The sequence below is a fragment of the Eublepharis macularius genome, chromosome 19 (genome assembly GCF_028583425.1).
Source record: "Eublepharis macularius isolate TG4126 chromosome 19, MPM_Emac_v1.0, whole genome shotgun sequence".
NCBI classification, from domain to species: domain Eukaryota; kingdom Metazoa; phylum Chordata; class Lepidosauria; order Squamata; family Eublepharidae; genus Eublepharis; species Eublepharis macularius.
Window position 1 is genome coordinate 2,978,421 of NC_072808.1, and position 18,818 is coordinate 2,997,238.

At 42.4% G+C, this 18,818-nt stretch overlaps 1 protein-coding gene across 1 annotated transcript; it reads left to right on the plus strand.

Moving 5' to 3' along the window:
* The first annotated feature begins 3,674 nt into the window (after positions 1 to 3,674).
* Positions 3,675 to 18,613, plus strand: LOC129346176 (keratin, type II cytoskeletal 6A-like). The gene is made up of 9 exons (XM_055003482.1): positions 3,675 to 4,375; positions 6,176 to 6,390; positions 7,950 to 8,010; positions 8,562 to 8,657; positions 10,966 to 11,130; positions 12,237 to 12,362; positions 15,443 to 15,663; positions 16,740 to 16,774; positions 16,883 to 18,613. Exons 1-9 carry the CDS (start codon positions 3,791 to 3,793, stop codon positions 17,242 to 17,244), a joined length of 1,866 nt encoding a protein of 621 aa, XP_054859457.1. The 5' UTR covers positions 3,675 to 3,790; the 3' UTR covers positions 17,245 to 18,613.
* The last annotated feature ends 205 nt before the right edge of the window (positions 18,614 to 18,818 follow it).

Below are 18,818 nucleotides of genomic sequence, written 5' to 3' on the forward strand. Positions count from 1 at the left end.
CAGTCTCGCAATTCCTTTTAAGAGCTACTGGGAGGAGAGATGGACACGAACCGAAATATGAACCAAAATTAAGCATGAACCAGGCTGGTTCGTGGTTCGCAGACAGCGGTTCGTCAGATCCCATTTCTGACGAACCGCCACAAACCTTAGGCTGGTTCATTTGGTTCATTTTTTGGTTCATGACTGCAGACAACCTGGTGCCAATTTCCTAGGCACAGCTTCCTAGGCAACAGGGGATGGACTTCCTGTAGACCTTCTGCTGACCCGGAAGTGACCTTCTGCTGACCCAGAAATGATGATTTTCTGACCCGGATGTGACGTTTTCGTGATCCAAATGAACCGGTTTGCGAACCGGTTCATGAAAGTTTGTGGTTCGTGAAATTTGACGAACCATGAACCGCATGGTTCAGGTTTTTTCTGGTTCATGCCCATCGTTTCCTAGGAGTACATGGACCTGCCTTGCCCTCAAGGACTTCTTTTTTTATGCATTTCAGTGGAAGGGGAAAGCAGTGCAATTCTCCTTTTTCCAATAGGCTCTTTGAAAAACTCAGTAGCACCTATAAGACTAACAAAATTTGTGGTAGGGTATGAGCTTTCATGAGCCACAGCTCACTTCAGATGTGGCCCACGAAAGCTCATACCCTACCATCAATTTTGTTAGTTTTAGAGGTGCTCCTGGACTCTTGCTCTTTTCTACTGCTACAGACAGACTAACACAGCTACCCATCTTGATCTTGGAAAAAAAGTACGCATGCTCCTAAGCCCTGTGTGCACATGTGATATTTAAGTAGCGGTCAAGCGGCTATCTTGGTCAGTCTGCCTTACCACTGAGGCAAGGCCCTTCACAGCAGTTGAAAAAGCAGTAAGAATTTCAAACTAAGTTAGTGCACGCACTAACTGGTCAGATTTGATTCCAGTTTTTAATACATGTTGGCCTCTCCCACAATGGGTGAATAAATGGCTAGAAGGGACAGAAAGAGCCATTTGCAGAGAACACCCAAGAAGTAAGGGCCTTCCCAAGGTCGTTCAGTTTTTCAAGATTATAGCACCCCCTTGCTACAATCTAGGCTTGCCCATGCAACTGAAGTGTTGCTCCCAAAAATACTAATACACAATAACAGATATCATTCCTAAATGAGCCTCAGGTGCGAATGACTCACACTATTGGCAGCAGGCGGTGACAGGAATGCCTGGAAACGAAACAAATTGTGCAAACACCTTCAGATTTTTCCGATTGCTGCGCGAAAAGAATTTGGCCCTTGATTCAGGTTCTATCAAGTCTTTCGATAGATGGAGAAGGGGTGGGGGGAGAAGAAGCCTGCTAATCTATGAAAGAGATCGCTTTTCAACAATGAGACAATGCTGATGTTCCCACCATGCTAATGCCTTTCAGCTATTCAGTCTCTGGGCTTGTATCTCACAGGTCTGACGACGCAACTCTTACTCTTATTGCAAGGTTCTGCAATCCTATTCATTCCGCGCAGCCCTGCATAAAGCTGCAATGAAACCAGAGACATCAGCATCACGAAAACATGCTGAGGCAGTCAATTTTTTTGTTCCTCTATTTGAGTAGCGCAGAGCGGCTTTCATGGGACTCCAAGGTAGTTTTCCATCCAGACATTGAGCAAGTAGAGGTTTGTTTATCCTTGAACTAAAGAAGAGCACCAGATGCTTTTGAACTGTGCATGCAGCCACTTCATCGTAATCCATTAGAACTGAAGAAGCAGCTTCTATTCAAGATACATGAGCAGGCATCAGAATCCAAGTGCTGAATTATGCCATTGGCCACTTATTGGGAGTTCAGATACATTTCAAAGGGACCATATTTCTTAATTCAATATTATTTCCTTAAGGTCTTTCCATTATATATAAAAAAGGCTTATGATACACTTTGGGAAAGGACACAGATGTAATGATTTTTCACAACAGTTCCCTTGGACACTTAATGGTGCAATTTCCCAACTCTGTGCTCTGGGGTCATACTGCTAGCACTACTGTGGTTTAAGAATTAAATGTCCTTTTTTTTAAGAAAGGGAAGGGTTAAACTGAGCTCAGACTTAGTAAGTAGAAGATGTTGCTTGTTAAAAGTTAATTTTTCAGTAAGGTAGGGACCTTCTCCAAAACCAATTGCAAATCTTCTAAATAAAAAAAGGGTTTAAAAACTGTATATTTAACGGGCAATATTAATGTAAACATTGGAGGGGGTGTTCCAAGATGAATGTTTTCTTCTAAATTGCTTTGATAAAATAGCCTGGTTTTCTCCTTTAAAAAGTTACTTTTTTAAAAGTTCAAGGAAACAAACCACGATATGATCATGGGACAACACATTCTTGGAAATGGCTGATGCCAACCATTGAATTTGCTCTTCATTCTTTCTTAGCAAGTTTGTGAAGGATCAACCTTTCTGGGAAGAGAGTAAACCCGAATGACATTTGACCACTTTGGTCCCTCTTGCAGTATGCATGTCAGAGATGTTGTGCTGTTTTTTATACAGAGTAGTCCATTTAACCTACAGGTACAGAGTTGAAGAGTTCACAATGCAACATTCATGTTATGCTTAGTCCTGATCCTGATATAAAGTCCCTGTCCTACAAAGCTACGATTCAGAAGAAAAGTAATCTTACAACTGATTTGATCCTCAGTTTCTCCCCTCTCAAAATACCAGTTTATGAACCCAACTTTCATAGGCACCTTTATAAGCACTTATAAGCACTTGGAAATCTTAAGCAAAAGTAATTAATAAGTTACAGCTGTTACAGCTGAGCACTTGAGACTTCTAAAGGCAATGAAATCCAGTTGGATGGAGTGTTGGAACTAGATTCTCCTCTAAAGGAGAAACCATCTCCTGCTCTGAGTAACCTCTTTGCATAAGTAAGTGGACCTTAACAACATGTACTTTGCATGTGGAAGAACCTTGGTAAAATCTTCTGCATCTCAACCCAAAGGAGCTCAAGTCGATGGGCCAGGAAAGAACTTTCCTTGCTTGAGATCTTAGAGAGCTGCTGCTAGTTCAAGTAGAAAGTTACAACAGAAATCTCAATGGACTGAAGAGGCAGTTTCACACGCCCTGTCTAATTCATAGTGAAGTCAGCCATCTAGGAACTATGAAGCATACACAATAAAAGTTGATTATAGTAAATCACACAACAGAGACCAAATTGTTGCATATGGAAAACCCTTCGGACCCATCGCCCTGAAAAAGCCAAAAGAAGGGAACCAAGTTGTACAGAGGTCTGACTGCTTTAGCTCCTGTTCTGTCTGAGATCTCAGTAAAGACCTTGGATGGGTGGAATAATGAAATCCATATGATAACATCTTGAGGTGTTCAAATCTTACAATACTGTCTTCTCCGAACCATGTGCAAGTAGACTCTTACATGAACAGTTGAAAATCCCAAGTATGCAAACACTGTGGTTATAATCTCATTTCCCATTTTGTTGTAATTTATGGCACACCTTTCTAGAGAAAGGGAAAGTCCATATTCCTTCAGTACCTTCTTGCCTGTCTGCAGACAATGTCTCTCTACCCCTCCCCACCCCCTGTGCTTCTTACTGTCGAGTAGGCGTGTTTAATGAGACAAGTTGCTGCAAGGCACATCAGGCCTATGAAATCTCAGATTGCCTTGAATCTCTTGCCAGGATTTTTTCCTAAGCACATAAAAGGGGAGATTTCCCGCTCTTCGGCATCAGAGGGGTTTTGCCTCCTTCATTCTCTGCTCTTTCTCTGAAGCTCTGCTTTTAGCTGAAACTTTTCCTTGCCTTTTCCCTCCTCTCTGAACAACTCCACCACAATGAGTCGTATCTCCTACAGAACATCCTCTGCAGGAGGCAACAGGGGCTTCTCCTCTGGTTCTGCCATTGTTGGTGGTGGCGGCGGCGGTGGGAGATCGAGTTTTAGCTCATACTCTGTTTCTCGTGTCGGAGGAGCAAGAGCCGGAGGTGGCGGTGGCTATGGATTCGGTGGTGGCTTCGGCAGTCGAAGCATGTACAGCCTAGGTGGAAACAAACGAATTTCGTACGGTGGAGGTTTCCACCGAGCAGGTTTCGGTGGTGGATACGGCGCTGGTGCTGGGGCTGGCTTTGGATATGGAGGTGGCGCAGGTGGTGGCGCAGGTGGTGGTGCAGGTTTTGGTTTTGGTGGACCAGGGTTTGGAGTTCCTGGTGCTGGCTTTGCAGTGGGTGGTCCAGGTTTTGGTGGAAGACATGGACCAGGGTTTGCAATTTGCCCACCCGGTGGCATCCAAGAGGTGACTATCAACCAGAATCTCCTGCAACCACTCCACCTGGAGATTGACCCAGAGATTCAAAAAGTGCGCACACAAGAGAGGGAGCAGATCAAGACACTTAACAACAAATTTGCCTCTTTTATTGACAAGGTAAGTGCCTCGATTAATGCCTTTTGAATGTTCAAAGCTTTACTAAATCTGAGGGGACTCATCACATAGTCCTTCCAATACAGTGGCTCTTTGAGATGATTTATAACATGCCCAAAGTGTTTGGTCACCATGAGGCCAGATCATAAGTAGAGATGGGTAAGAATGGGCAGCTACTCCACTTTTCCTAAAGTAGTTATGCACATGCATTGTTTAGTTACTTCATCCTTTGTGGAAAGAATGGCTCTGTAACAGACAAGCATAGCATCTATCAGGAGGCCAACTGTGTGTCATCATGAACTTCTAGCCCATGAGTTATGACACTTTGAGGAAGATGCGTAGCTCAATGGTAGAGCATCTGTTTTGCACACACAAGGTACCAGATTCAATCTCAAGCATCTCCAGCTATAAGGATCAGGTAACGGGATACAGAAGATCTCTTACTGGGATCTTGGAAAGCCGCTGGCAGAATGCTTTGATAAACCAATGTTCAGACTCAATATAAGGCAGCTTCATGTGTTCATTGCCTGGAAAATAAGTGCCTTCCAGCAATATAGAAATGGGCATCTCTGTCTTATGGTATAATTGAAGGCACACAAGTTGCCACATAGACAGAAGAGAACACTGGACTTAGTTAATTATTTGTTAACACCTGTTTAAGAATGCAAAAAAAAAAGTCCATCTTCTTGCCTGATGTCCTTGAGCCATTTCTGTTTCCCCTGAGATTGTGGATTTTTAAAGCAAAGAGAAATTTCATAGCAGTAAAGCAGGGATATCCTTAAATCTCTGCTTCACAAATAGAGAAGCCAGAAACAAGTAGTTTATTTATTAAATGCACCTAAAGAAACAGGTACTCTGGTACTAGAAACTGTAATTGCTCCTAAGTTATCTGTTTGAATCAACAAAGTATGAGGTTTAGAAAATAGCATATTTTTTTGTCCCCTCAGAAAAGAGATCTTTTCCAATATGTGTGATAGTCCTTTATGATTTTTTGGCTATAACTTGCTATTAGTTTTAGTTTGCTAATAGTTTGGATGATGTTTTGCTACATGCTTGATATTCAAGGAAACCGTTGTGAGGGAGAGATTTAAAAATGCAATGCAGAACACGCAACAGAAAAAAAAATCATGCGTTTTAAAAGGCATGCACACCTCAGTCGGTTTCATTTCACTTGGGCAAAAGATTTCCTATTGTCTTTCTGACAAAATTTGAATGGGCGCCTGTTGTTGATGGTTGCCCTATTAGCTGTCAATATAATTATGTTGGTGTGTGTTTGCAGAAGATGTGGTAATAATGATTCAGTCCCAAAACAGAGATTGCTATTATAATTTAATTTTAATTAATTTAATTTATTATATTTATATTCCACCCTCCCCGCTTTTGCAGGCTCAGGGCGGATGTTCCTGAGAACTTTTCAAAATTCCAGCTATAACTTCGCTATCCATTCTCCTGCTTCCATTTCCTTCTCCTTCTATTACTTTTATCCCTTATTATACCCACTCTTATTATTTTTACAGACCTCCAATAGTACACATGGCACTTTGCAGAGGAACAGAAGCAAACGATAAGTCTCTGCCCCCAGGAGCTTGCAATCTAGATTGCAAACAGATGTATGTCAGCTTCCTTTCAGCTGGGGAATGAAAATTAAGGCTCCACAGAAGAGTTGTGCTCCTCATCTTTTCTCTCTCTCTCTCACTCTCTAACTCACTCACTCTCTCTCTCTCACACACACACACCTCACCCTACTGGACAGCATCCTTTTTGTTACTGTGTTACCAACTCTTTAACTACTCTCTCTTGCAGGTCCGATTCCTGGAGCAGCAGAATAAAGTCCTTGAGACTAAATGGGCGCTCTTACAAGAACAGGGATTAACAGTTCGACAAAATCACATGGAGCCCCTTTTTGAGAAATATATTAATAATCTTAGACATCAACTTGATAATCTAGTGGGTGAGAGGGGAAGGCTAGATTCTGAACTGCGAAACATGCAAGACATGGTGGAAGACTTCAAGAACAAGTAAGCATCTTCCGTCTCATGAATGGGAACATTTCATTCTATCCTATGTGCATTTCTTGCTGAATATACAGCCCAATCTTATATTTCATCAAAGTTCAATTGGACAGACTTCCAAGTAACAATAAATTGGACGCAGAGGGTGCATATATTAATTGGCTAGCACATTCTATCCATCTTGAAAGCAAGCAAAAATTTAAATATTTTGTTGATTGGTAGAAATCCTGTACACTTCCACTGTACCCTTTGATTTGGCAAAAAGTGAAGTTACCACTTTTTTGGACGGGGGTAATTGAACTTTAATCTTATCCTGCTTAAATTGATCCAAACAGACATGGTTAGGGCAATGCATCACTAATATGCATATTCAGATTGGTTTAAAATTACATAGGTCAGCAAATTATATCAAAGTTGTTCCTTGCATTTAACCAAACCGCTTTGCTGGCCAAGGTTTAGCAGAGGTCAAGTCTACGCTGCATGCTAGTGTACTTAAAACGTTAGAGAGACAGACATTTCCTAACTTCTGCTGATCACATGCAATACTGTGCAGAAATCCCTGTAGAGTCTTCCAAGCCCCACCCTAGCACTGTCTATCCAAAACTTTTTGAAACCCATTCGCTGGAAGGCAAACTGACTACAAAGGCTGGCGTCAAAAGAGCTTGCAAAGAACTTGCCAGCCACAAATCCTTCCAGTCTTTTTTTCTAGTGGATGCCAAAGCTGTCCTGCCTCCTTGATGGCTTGAACGGGCCTGAAGTCATGATATTTCATGACTGCATGCATCTAAAGCAACAAGTTCCTTTTGCCAAGCTTAGCTAAAGAAGCACGGATTAAATTAAATCCATGCCATGAGTTAGTACTACCTATCGAAACAATTGCAAATACAGGGTTGGATGCCGCCAGCTTTTTCACTCAATCTCACATAATTTCCCTCCTTACTACTGCCGCCATTTCACATGGTTTTTGTATATCTAGGTCTCATAATCCCCAGCATAGACCTTTTGGTGGTCAAAGGGGACCCCTTCCTCTTTCTTTCACATGCAGAAAAGCTGGTTGGATCCAACTCATAGCATTATATCAATGCCAACCAGTAACTGTAAGGAAGTGGTCTCAAAAGAGATGGGTCAGTAAAGAGATAGAGACCATTGACTTTACTACTATGTACTACCTGTTGCTTGAACAATGATCCTACTGGGTAGTTTCTATGTTGTTTAATATGTCAGTCTCAGAATTACTATGCTCCGTTTCAGCATTTTGTCAACTCTGTACGGGATTTCTGCTGACTTTAAATCTTTGCAAATTTGCATGTATATACGCTATTACATTGTTCATTGAAACTTCTTTGAAATTGACTGTACTGACTCACACAAGTGTAATCTGCCTTGCATCTCAATGAGAAAGGCGGACTATAAATAACAAAAATTAATTTTTAAAAAGAAAAGCTGGCTGAATTCCAACATACTGGCTGGATTCATTAGGCTGCCTTTATGCTCTTGCTTCTTTCTACGATAGATGCCTGTATGAAAACATACTGATACAGTCTTTCTTTTGGCTGTTCCAACAGATATGAAGAAGAGATTAACAGGCGTACAAGTGCAGAGAATGAATTCGTCGTGCTGAAAAAGGTAAGAATTGCTTTTGTAATAATTGCCTGCTTAATACTAAGTTAAATCAATTGCCCAGAAGCTGTGAGCCAAACTACAAGTGACGCCTGACACAGGTTGGACACTTGCCAGCTTCCCCCAAGTTTTGATGGGAAATGTAGGCAGCTTGGCGGAATGTTGGACAAGTGACAGTTGAAAAGTCCATTGGACAGCAGTCGGAGAGCCAAGCTGCAAGACCAGGATGCCTACATTTCCCATCAAAACTTGAGGGAAGCTGACAAGTGTCCAACCTGTGTAAGGCGTCACTTGTAGCTTGGCTCTGAGAGTTCTGAATTACTGATACTTTGCAGTGTCTCTGATGTACCGTGATATTTCTACTGCAGATGTTGGTGGTTATCCTTCTACTTTCTCACTGAGCTCTGACACTTAAGGAGCCAAGGAACTATCCAATGCTCATGTAGTTAAACCAAAGCTAACCAATATTTGGAATGCTGGATTCTTCAAGAGATGAAATGAATTGTTGGCTTTCTTAGGTTTCTGAGCGGAAATTATTTAACTCATGTTTTTTGCAGGATGTTGATGGTGCCTACATGAACAAGATTGAACTTGGAGGCAAATCAGACTCACTGAATGATGAAATTGAGTTCTTGAAAGCGCTATTTGATGCGGTAAGCCTCTTACCTCGGGTACCCTGAATTTTTATCCCTAGAGATGAAATTAACATATGAAGTCAGACCACTGATCCATTTAAGCCAGTAATGTATACTTTGATCTACAGTTTAGGTGGGTAGCTGTGTTGGTCCACAGTAGAACAGCAGGATTTGAGTCCAGTGGCACCTTAGAGATCAACAAGATTTTCAGAGTGTAAGCTTTCCACGGTCATAGCTCCCTTCTTCAGACACATGTCCAAAGAAGGGAGCTCTGAATCTTGAAAGCTTACATTCTGAAAATCTGATTGACAGCTCCTTTTATATGGACAGACAAAGGTCTTTGCCAGTCCTGTTAACTGGAAGTGTCATGGATTGAGCCTAGGGCATTCTACCTGCAAAGCTCAACCAGAGGGCAATGTCCTTCCACCAAGGAGTTCAGCGCAGTGTAGGGAGTTCTCTTCTGTATCCTTGCAACAACTCTGTGATTGTGGTTAGGCTCAGGGCCAAGCTACAAGTGACGAATGACACTTGAACAGCAAGTGTATTTCTCCCTGTTTACTTGCCTTCCACTTGCGCTCCACGCGATCCACTTGCCATTCAAGTGGCATTCATCAATTGTAGCTTGGCCCTAAGAGAGAATGACTGGGTCGTCACCCAATGAGGGCCAAGCTACAAGTGACGAATGACACTTGAACGGCAAGTGGATCGAGTGGAGAGCAAGTGGATGGCAAGTGAACAGGGAGAAATACACTTGCCGTTCAAGTGTCATTTGTCACTTGTAGTTTGGCCCTGAGTAAGCAGGGATCTGAACCCAGGGCTCCCTCATCCAAGGCCAACACTCTAAGGATTACACCACACCGGCTCTAAAGACTACACCACAACATGTGCTTATTCAAAATAAATATGGTACTTCTGTTCTGAAAATATGTTTCCTGGCAATGCTAAAGGGCAATGAGAGAATTTCATATCAAATCTGGTTTGTTGTTACTCTTTAGATTTTCTTCTATGGGAAATTTCAAATCATATTTTTCCCCTTTGGACATGCTACAATTCCCAATAGGTCCACCCCCCACCCTCCACCCACTTTCTACTTGAAGAGACATATGGATTTTGAAGGCAAGTAGAGACTTAATGACATCAATTATCACCTCCAGCTATTATTGGATCAAGACGAATAAAACTGTCTTTGAATAAAGTAACTTCTTTGAGACGATATCTAGTCTGAACTTGAGGGCTGCAAGTACTGGAAATTCCACCCTTTTCCTTGGCAGACTATCTAAATCTTATTAATCACTCCGATTGAGAAACATTTGCAATAAATTGAATCTGTTCATTTTGACTTTACCTTTCAGAGACTGAGTTACATAATCATAAAATTCAGCAGTAGCACCATGGAGACCATACAGACCAGACATGGAATGTCAGTAGACATTTAAGTTTTGTCAGTGTAGGAATTTAGTGTCAAATGGCATGAGTGTTGCAGCACGGGCCCCTTCCCTCCCACCATCTTTGTACAATGTCTTCCAAAGTGTCTGAATTGTAGGTTAGGTTGGAGATATCAAAAAAGCCAAGTTCTATGAACTATGCAATGACGTTGTTTCATGGTCACAAAAATGTGAGAAGTTAAAGATTCAAAGTGTGAGTGTTCCAACAAAAGGAAGGGAAGTCCCTCTGCACCTTCCATGCAAGCTTCAATAAAGATCAGAGGAAGAGTTTGGGAGGCTTACAATAGCACACACAGAGCTCCTTGAGTGACATCCATTTCTGAGAGAGAATGCAAATGTTTCAGAGGAACTGTAACCACTGGCTAGAGATGTGCAACAAAAGACTATTTAATCAAAGACATCAAAAGAAATTCAATAAGGCTTGAATGAGCTTCACAGCATGGGTGGGGATTGTCTAGTCTGTAGCGGTGTCGGCTCCATGTGTGGAAAGCAGCTTCCAACTCAAGCTCTCTTTTGTTGGATATAACAATGCATGCAACCGGTTCAGACAAGCCCTATACATTTTGCTTTTGAAATAGTACTTTGAAGGATAGCTTTACACTATGGAGTGTACCATTGATGAATTTTAAAACAACAATGTTAACTAACAACTTCCTAAACATCTTTTCCTCCATCTCCGAAGTCCCTACACAGAACAAAATCCATTGCATGAAAAGTTGACAGCATTTTCAGTCTAGAAGAACTTAGTTAAGATTTTCATTTCCCCAAGTCGTTTTCAGCAGTATGCTAAGCGGACGTAGCTTCAATGGTCTTCAAAGCGGCTACCTTTCTTCAATCTGTCCTATACATATTAACTCAATCAAATTTGGTCTTCCTTACAGGAATTATGTCAGATGCAGCAGCAGGTATCTGACACTTCTGTTGTGCTATCGATGGACAACAACCGAAGCCTGGACTTGAACAGCATCATAGCAGAAGTCAAAGCCCAGTATGAAGACATTGCCAACCGGAGCCGTAGCGAAGCTGAATCATGGTATCAAAGCAAGGTGAGTAGCTATGCCAATAAATTGGCAAGAGTCCTAGAGTTACCACCAACTTTCTAATAAAATGAAAATAGAGGGAAGAGTATTTGGTCATAAAAATCCCCCCCCCCCATTTCGCTCCTCTTCTTCCTTTCATTTGCACTGGAATTCCTGTAGATGCTCGCTTAGATCTTGTGTAACATTTCTGCGGTTTTGACAGCTATTTTTGCTTAATCCCCCCTCCCATGGCAGAATCCCAATCCCTGCAACTCATTCCTTTAGGAACAGCATTTTGAGCAATCTTTTGGCCTACAGGCAGAGGGCAGAGATAGGGAAGTCTCAGACATCTTTCCATGCCCAGAAAATATGGATGGATCCAAGATGGCAAATTTCCTCTGAACAGGAACTTGCAAATTTTCCTGGAAGGCTATCTAAACTAATCTAATCTAAGGAAGAATCCCTTCCCATTTCCACACAGTGATAGTTAGACCAGGAGAGAGGAGACAGCCCCATGCAACGCTTCTTCCAAATGGAAATGTTGGAATGCAGCATCTTGCCACTGTAGCAACTCCCAATGCTACAAAGAAGAGGAAGAGGCATTGCAAAATATGCGCAGAATGGCATTTGATCACACTGAATGTATTATATGTGGGTCTGAACCTTTGGAACTTTGGCCATTTCTGGCACTTGGGCATGACCAAGAAATAGAACCAAAGATGGGATTATGGCCGATAAAAATAAACAATTCGTTGTGTCAAAGGTCATCAGTGGCAGGGAGCAGGTTTACTACATGCACTAAAATTATTCATACTTTAACCCTCTTCCATATTAATTTAGTCCACTGGAGAAAATTACAGTTGCCAATTCTGGGTTGAGAAATTCCTGGAGCTTTGGGGTAAAGCCTGGGGAGGGTGGGATTTGGGTAGGGGAGGGACCTCAACATAGAGTCCCCCCTCCAAAGGTGCCATTTTCTCCATGGAAACTGACTTCTGCAGTCTGGAGATCAGTTGGCATCCTTAGAGAAAAGTCAAGGTATCTCTATGTCGGTGCCAGCTGAATTTCCTTTTCCCCATTATGATAACCATATGTCTTGAATTCTCGGCTGTTTTGTTGTTGTTCCTGAATATCAGTATGAAGAGCTGCAAGTCACTGCTGGGAGACACGGAGATGACCTCCGCAACACAAAGACAGAAATTTCTGAGCTTAACCGAATGATCCAGAGGCTGCGAAGTGAAATAGATGCCTTGAAGAAACAGGTACCAATGCAGACTTGTGTCTGGTTGTGTTGCGTTTTTCACATAGAGGCCTAGGACATGATATTGTGCGTTTCGTAGATGGACAATGCTTTCTTCCATACAATCACTTACAGCCATTTGTTTTGAAAGAATCAGGCATCTTCTTTCAAGGACAAAGAACAGCCGTACGTCAGACTAGAATAATCCCTTCTTATGAATACACTAGTTTACTATATGAGCAATGAAATACACATCTCCCTCCTCACCTAATATCATTTAATTCAGCTTGGTTTCATAATCTAAATCAGGTTTAATAATTATTTCTCCCACGTAACCAAGCTGTGTCTCTCAACCAGTCTGTAGTGCCGTGCTGAATAATCATCCAGATAGTATTATTCTCATTGCATAAGCGCCGCAGGGAAACTATGAAAAAGAATAGAATGAACCGCAATGGCTTGTCTTTCCAATACCTCCTGGGCATTGCAAATGAGATCAGAGATCTCCTTTATTCCCCCCTAGGTATTGCTCTGGTAGGTAATATATAAAAATGGTTCCCATCATGAAACTTTCACACAAAGTGATCTAGCTTCTGCAATCTCCCCTTTGATTATTAATAAAATGTTAATTTCTCCAAGGACAGGGAATAAACTTCTTTATCACATGATCAACAGACCTCAACAGGTCTTTAACTAATCGAGTCTTATTGCTCTAATAAAAGGTCAGCTCTCTTCATTCCCTAGAGATGTATAGCAAGGCTTCCTTTTCTGTTTGACCTTTGTTTAAGCAATCTGTTCCCCATTCTGAAAAAAAAAAGATGACTCCCATTCTCCAAAATTAGCTGACACTAAAACTATTGTAGTGTACGCTGCATTGTATATATTGTACGCTGACAAGGCAGTAATTCCGTCTCAGATCAGAAAGGGAGCCTCTAGCAGGGCTTGCAGAATTTGCAAAATGTTGCAGCAATATTTGGAAATTAATTGTGATAAAACTAAAGTTCTGTACAAGGAATATAAGCACCTGGAAAGAAGTTTCAATTGCATTGCACTAAACCCAGCTTTATAAATAGGGTTCCCCCTCCCCATGAAACCAAGCTTTGCCTGATAGTGCCAAAGATAATACAATTTTCATTGTACAAGTGCCACAGGACATCTATGCAAAAGGCTTCAGCAAGCCACAATTACTTGCCTTATAATGCCTCCCAGGCAGTACAAATGAAATCAGGGATCTCCTCCTCCACTTTTCCCTCGGTAATGCCAGGCAAGCAATATGCAAACTGGACCACACCCCGAAAAGTTCACTCAAGGAGACGCTGCTTCTTTAACTCCATCTTTGAATATTCTTGCCCACAACGTCATCATAAAGCAATACAGAAGGCATGAAATGCTGATGACGCTGAGAAAACAACTGCTTCCAATGCGATATTCGCTTTTGGAATAATTCCCATCACTCCACTGAGACAGAAATAGTCATGGGGGTACATTAAGGGACTTGTGCAAGCATAACATTTACACAGGGGAAATATGATCCCACAGGGTAGGTCTACTCACCGTGTATATATAGGTGATCCTTCTGAATGTGGGGAAAGAGAGCAACCCATATCTTAGACTGAGTCAGGCTACTGATCTATTAAGGCCAATCTTGTCTTCTTTGGCTGGCAACTGCTCTCCAGGATCTCGGACAGAGCTCTTTCACATCACCGACTACCTGAAACCATTTAACTGGTGATGCCAGACTGAGAGCCAAGCTACAAGTGACGCCTGACACAGGTTGGACACTTGTCAGCTTCCCTCAAGTTTTGATGGGAAATGTAGGCGTCCTGGTCTTGCAGCTGTAATGGAGAGCCAAGCTGTAAGACCAGGATGCCTACATTTCCCATCAAAACTTGAGGGAAGCCGACTAGTGTCCAACCCGTGTAAGGCGTCACTTGTAGGTTGGCTCTGAGCCTGGGGCCTTCTACATGTAAAGTCAAAGGCCCCAACTGTGCCACAAAGCCACATTTCTCCCTCTAAAAACAAATTTATTTGATTTATTTATTTTATTTGTATTTCTATTCTGCCCTCCTGCAAGCGGGCTCAGGGCGGATCACATCACTTAAAACACAATAAGCAGCAATAACCATACAATTACCCATACAATACATAAAATTCATAAAAACATTACAAAAATCTTTGTCAGGTTTATGATGATGATAAATAAATAAATACCAGGATGGCAGCCATCACTGTGGCTATTTGTTTCACTTTACTTGGAGAAAACCCATCGGCAATAACTGATGTCATTTTCAGGTGCAATTAAGCAAATTGCAAGACAACGCAAACCTGGCCCACCTGTGCAGGTGGAATACCCCCTTATGCAGTGGCAAACTCCTGTACAGCTTTTATGCCTCTGTATTAATGCTGGATTTTTCCCAGAATTATTTTTGATGATGGGAAAGAAGTATTCTTCCCCTCCAGCTTCATGTGAATTGCACTGCAACCATTTTATTTATTCATTTCTTTATTTATGTCATTTATACACCACTCTTCTCCCTAGAAGGAACCAAAGTCATTCTCCTCACATTCTTTTTAACTTCACAACAATCCTGTAAAGTAGGTTAGGCTGACGGTGTGTGACTGGCCCAATATCACCCAGCAAGTTTTCATGGCAGAGAGAGGATTTGAACCTGGGTCTCCTCGATCCTAGTACAACACTCAAACTACTACACTGTGCAGTCTAAGCCTTCACAGGATCCAGTCTGAAAGCATTGCCTGGGACCTAAAGTCAAACATTAAGTGGGATCCACCCTGTAGAAATGTGTTAATATAATCGGCAGAGTTGGGGGGAAAGAATCTTGATTTTTCCAGAGGTCAAAACCGCTGCCAGAAGCCTTGAATAACATTGGCTATTTAACAGAAGAGCAGGAATCACTCCATGAATGGTTTACCATTCCTCCTGATTGAGGCCAGTGAAAAGAAACTGGTATCTAACTGTAGGTTCCATTGCCTTAAAGGGAATCATTCCCAGTATCAGGAAAGAAAGGGGAAAGACCAGACAGCACTAATGATCTCAGAACCTGTTTGTTCGTTGCATGACGGCTCCTCCTCTGTCCTGGTTTGCAGTGTGCCCATCTCCAGGCAGCCATTGCGGAGGCTGAGGACCGTGGTGAACTGGCCCTCAAAGATGCAAGGCAGAAGCTGAACGAACTGGAGGAAGCCCTGCAGAAAACAAAGCAAGAACTGGCGAGGCAGCTCAAGGAATACCAGGAGCTGATGAACGTCAAGCTGGCTCTGGATATTGAGATTGCGACATACAGGAAGCTGCTGGAAGGAGAGGAGAGCAGGTGGGTTGAGGCTCAAGTGAAAACGGTCTTGATAGTTCAACGGTTGCTGAGCCCAGGGCCCTCTCAAGTCATTTCTCTTCTCATTTTCCAGCCCACAAATGTCCATGCCCTTCATTCACCTTCAGCAGAACCTGCTGTTCTGCTGTCTAATACTCTCCGTTCCTCTATATTTTCAATGGTCCTTCTTTACAGTAATCTGTGTAATTATATACTTTATGTACTTTGTCTTTCTTGAAGGATCGGACTCAAGGGCCCGACCCTACTATACACAAAAGTGCCCTCTTGGGCTGATCAGAAGGGATTTGGGGAGGGGGACTAGACCCAACACTGCAGCTGTCCCCTTCTAAACAGCTGGTTACTACGAGCTAAGCTACAAGAGACGAATTACACAAGGACATGCATGTGAAGGGAGTCTCAATGTTAGCTGGAAAGCTGAGTTCTAAAAGACAGACTGGAAGGCTTAGTCAATTTCCCCTCTCTACAGAGCCAGCAAAGATCCTTCCTCAGAGGGTTTGTTTATTTCCTCTTCACCTCCCCAAGGCTCTGTCAGTTTCACCTCCCCTTCTAGGAGGAGAAGAGGAAATTAACAAACCCTCCGAGGAACTATCTTTGCTGGCTCTGTAGAGAGGGGAAATTGACAGAGCCTTTCAATCTGCTTCCCGGCTAACACTACAACTCCATTCACATGTGCATCCTCGTGTAAGTCATCTCTTGTAGCTTAGCTCTACTTTTCTAGCAAGAATTTGTTCGTGCTGCCCTGGTCCCCCAGGACTGGGTAGAGAAACCCTTTTGCAGGGCATCCAATTGCATGTATGATTCTTCTTTTGGGAATCTGCATGTAGAAGCAAGCCCATTTCCATATACACATACATGACATTAGCAAAATTAAAACACATTTTCTTTAGAACTTTAAGAGAGTAACATGAACATGTGAAAGAGAATCCTATTTAACCGAGAGACAGATAACATTTCTGATTTCAAAATAGAGTCTTGATTACATTAAACATATGTTTTGAGAAGTTAAAGCATTTGCATAATTTTCTCCTGGTAATCCTTCCTTTCTTTCCTGCTTTTAGATTGTACAGTGGTGACAGCGGAAACGTGAGCGTCTGTAAGTAGCTGTTCTCTATTTTGCATTCTTTTTTTTAAAAAAAGATTCTCTGAAAATGATTATTCTTTTAGAGGGAACTTAACAGCTTTTTAAATATATGTTTTCCAGCTGTGGTCAGCTCCACCACTGGAGTCGGTTATGGAGGCGGAAGCGGCCTTGCCTTGGGAGGAGGTGGCCTAGGAGGAGGACACGGCATTGGTTTTGGAGGCGGCAGCGGCTACGGCATTGGTGGCGGCAGTGGCTACGGCGTTGGTGGCGGCAGCGGCTATGGCGTTGGTGGTGGCAGCTATAGCATAGGAGGGGGAAGCGGGTTCGGCACTGGGGCTGGTTATGGAAGTGGGGTTAGTGTAGGAGGTGGCAGCAGTTATAGCTCTGGAGGGGGACGTGTCTCCTCTGGTAGTGGAGGTGGAGGAAGCTCAAGCGTGAAAATCGTATCAAAAACTACTTCAACCAAGAAAACAGTCTATTAAAGGTTGACCCTCCCCCTCCCCGGTCCGAACGAGAGCACATTGCCATTTGCAAGTGAAACTCTCCAATCCAGTATGTAAATAGCTCTGCAAGGCTCCTCCCCTCTGACCTTTCACCTTTTCCGTATGAGACTGGCCATTGCATGGATCCAAATATTGGAACCCGGGTCTAGTGAGAGCATTCCATGAGCAGAAACAAACTTGCGGTTGTGGATCAGCTGTACCTAGTTGTGTACAGTGGGATAAACAACCACATCTTGTGAATCATGTTTAACATTTTTTAGAGAAAGGTTAAGTTCAGGAACATGAGGGGAGTCTGCAGTGGGAAAGGGAAATCAGTGGAAATTGCCAGTTTAGTCTCAATCCAACCAAGTCTTTAAACAAACCATGCAACCCACCCCTTCCAGGAAACCTTTGCTAACACTTAGGGCTCCTTCCAAGAGGATGATAGGGAGGAATTTTCCCTGTCTTCCACAACTAGCAAGTCGCTGCTGCTGTCTTTCTCTGGTCAACAACACAGCACAGACATCCTGATCCACGGGGCAGAAGGTAGAAGGAATATACTCCCAGTTCTTTGAATCTTCTAGTTGAATTACAATGCAATCTTAAGGAGATGGCTGTTGTGGATTTTCCAGGCTGTATTCGTAGTTTTTGATACCATCTTAAGGAGAGTTCTTCTAAGTCCACAATGAGTTTTGAAGGGTGCAACTCAATTTAGGATTGAGCTGTTAAGTTCTCTAAGACATAGCCCCTTGATAATTGATCACCTCTATCTGATCAATGGCTGTATTCCATGTGAAAGAGGTCCTAACTTGCTGGTTGCTGCTTGGTTAAAAAAATGCCCCCCTCCATTTTAGAAAGGCATATTATTGACTTTAGATTAATCATTAATCACTTTGGGTGACAATAGAATTTATGCCGATACTTAATTTTGTTACTGAATTAACAGCTTTCATATTTTTCACTTACTAGGCAATAGGTAGTGGTGGGAGTTTCCCCGTTGGCAGGCTTTAAGAACATGCTTTTGGAAATCTTTCTCCTGTTTGGGCATGTTCTTTGTCATTTCATTGAAGGCAGCATAAAGCTACAGCCCCATAAAATCATTACACCCTTGCCAAAAAGAACACCCGAGATAAGATCTGTTCCCATCTTGTGTTCCAGCACGCACAGGTATCATTTCCAATATAGGCAAAAAGAGGTTTGGTTCTTTCTTGGAGGGGAAAGCAAATGTGGAAAAGGTGATTGCTTCTGTTGCTTTTGTTTTCTCAACTGTAACACTGATTTTCTCATGCTTCATCCAAATGGGTATGGGACTTTGTCTTTCTACCATGCAAGGCTGCATGACAAATAAAAAGCAATTGTCATTTTTAAATGTGCTGTTTCCAGGTTTTTTTTTCTGGGAAAAGAGGTGGTGGAACTCTCAAGAGGGAAATGAGGAAGAAACACACGGGATTCTTTGAAACCATATTATTTTCAAGCACTATTGCCGAGTATTTTCAAGAGGTGCTGGACCTCCGTTCCACTGTGTTCCCCCTGAAAAAAAGCCCTTGCCGTTTCTATTGTTATGTTTTCTCTCT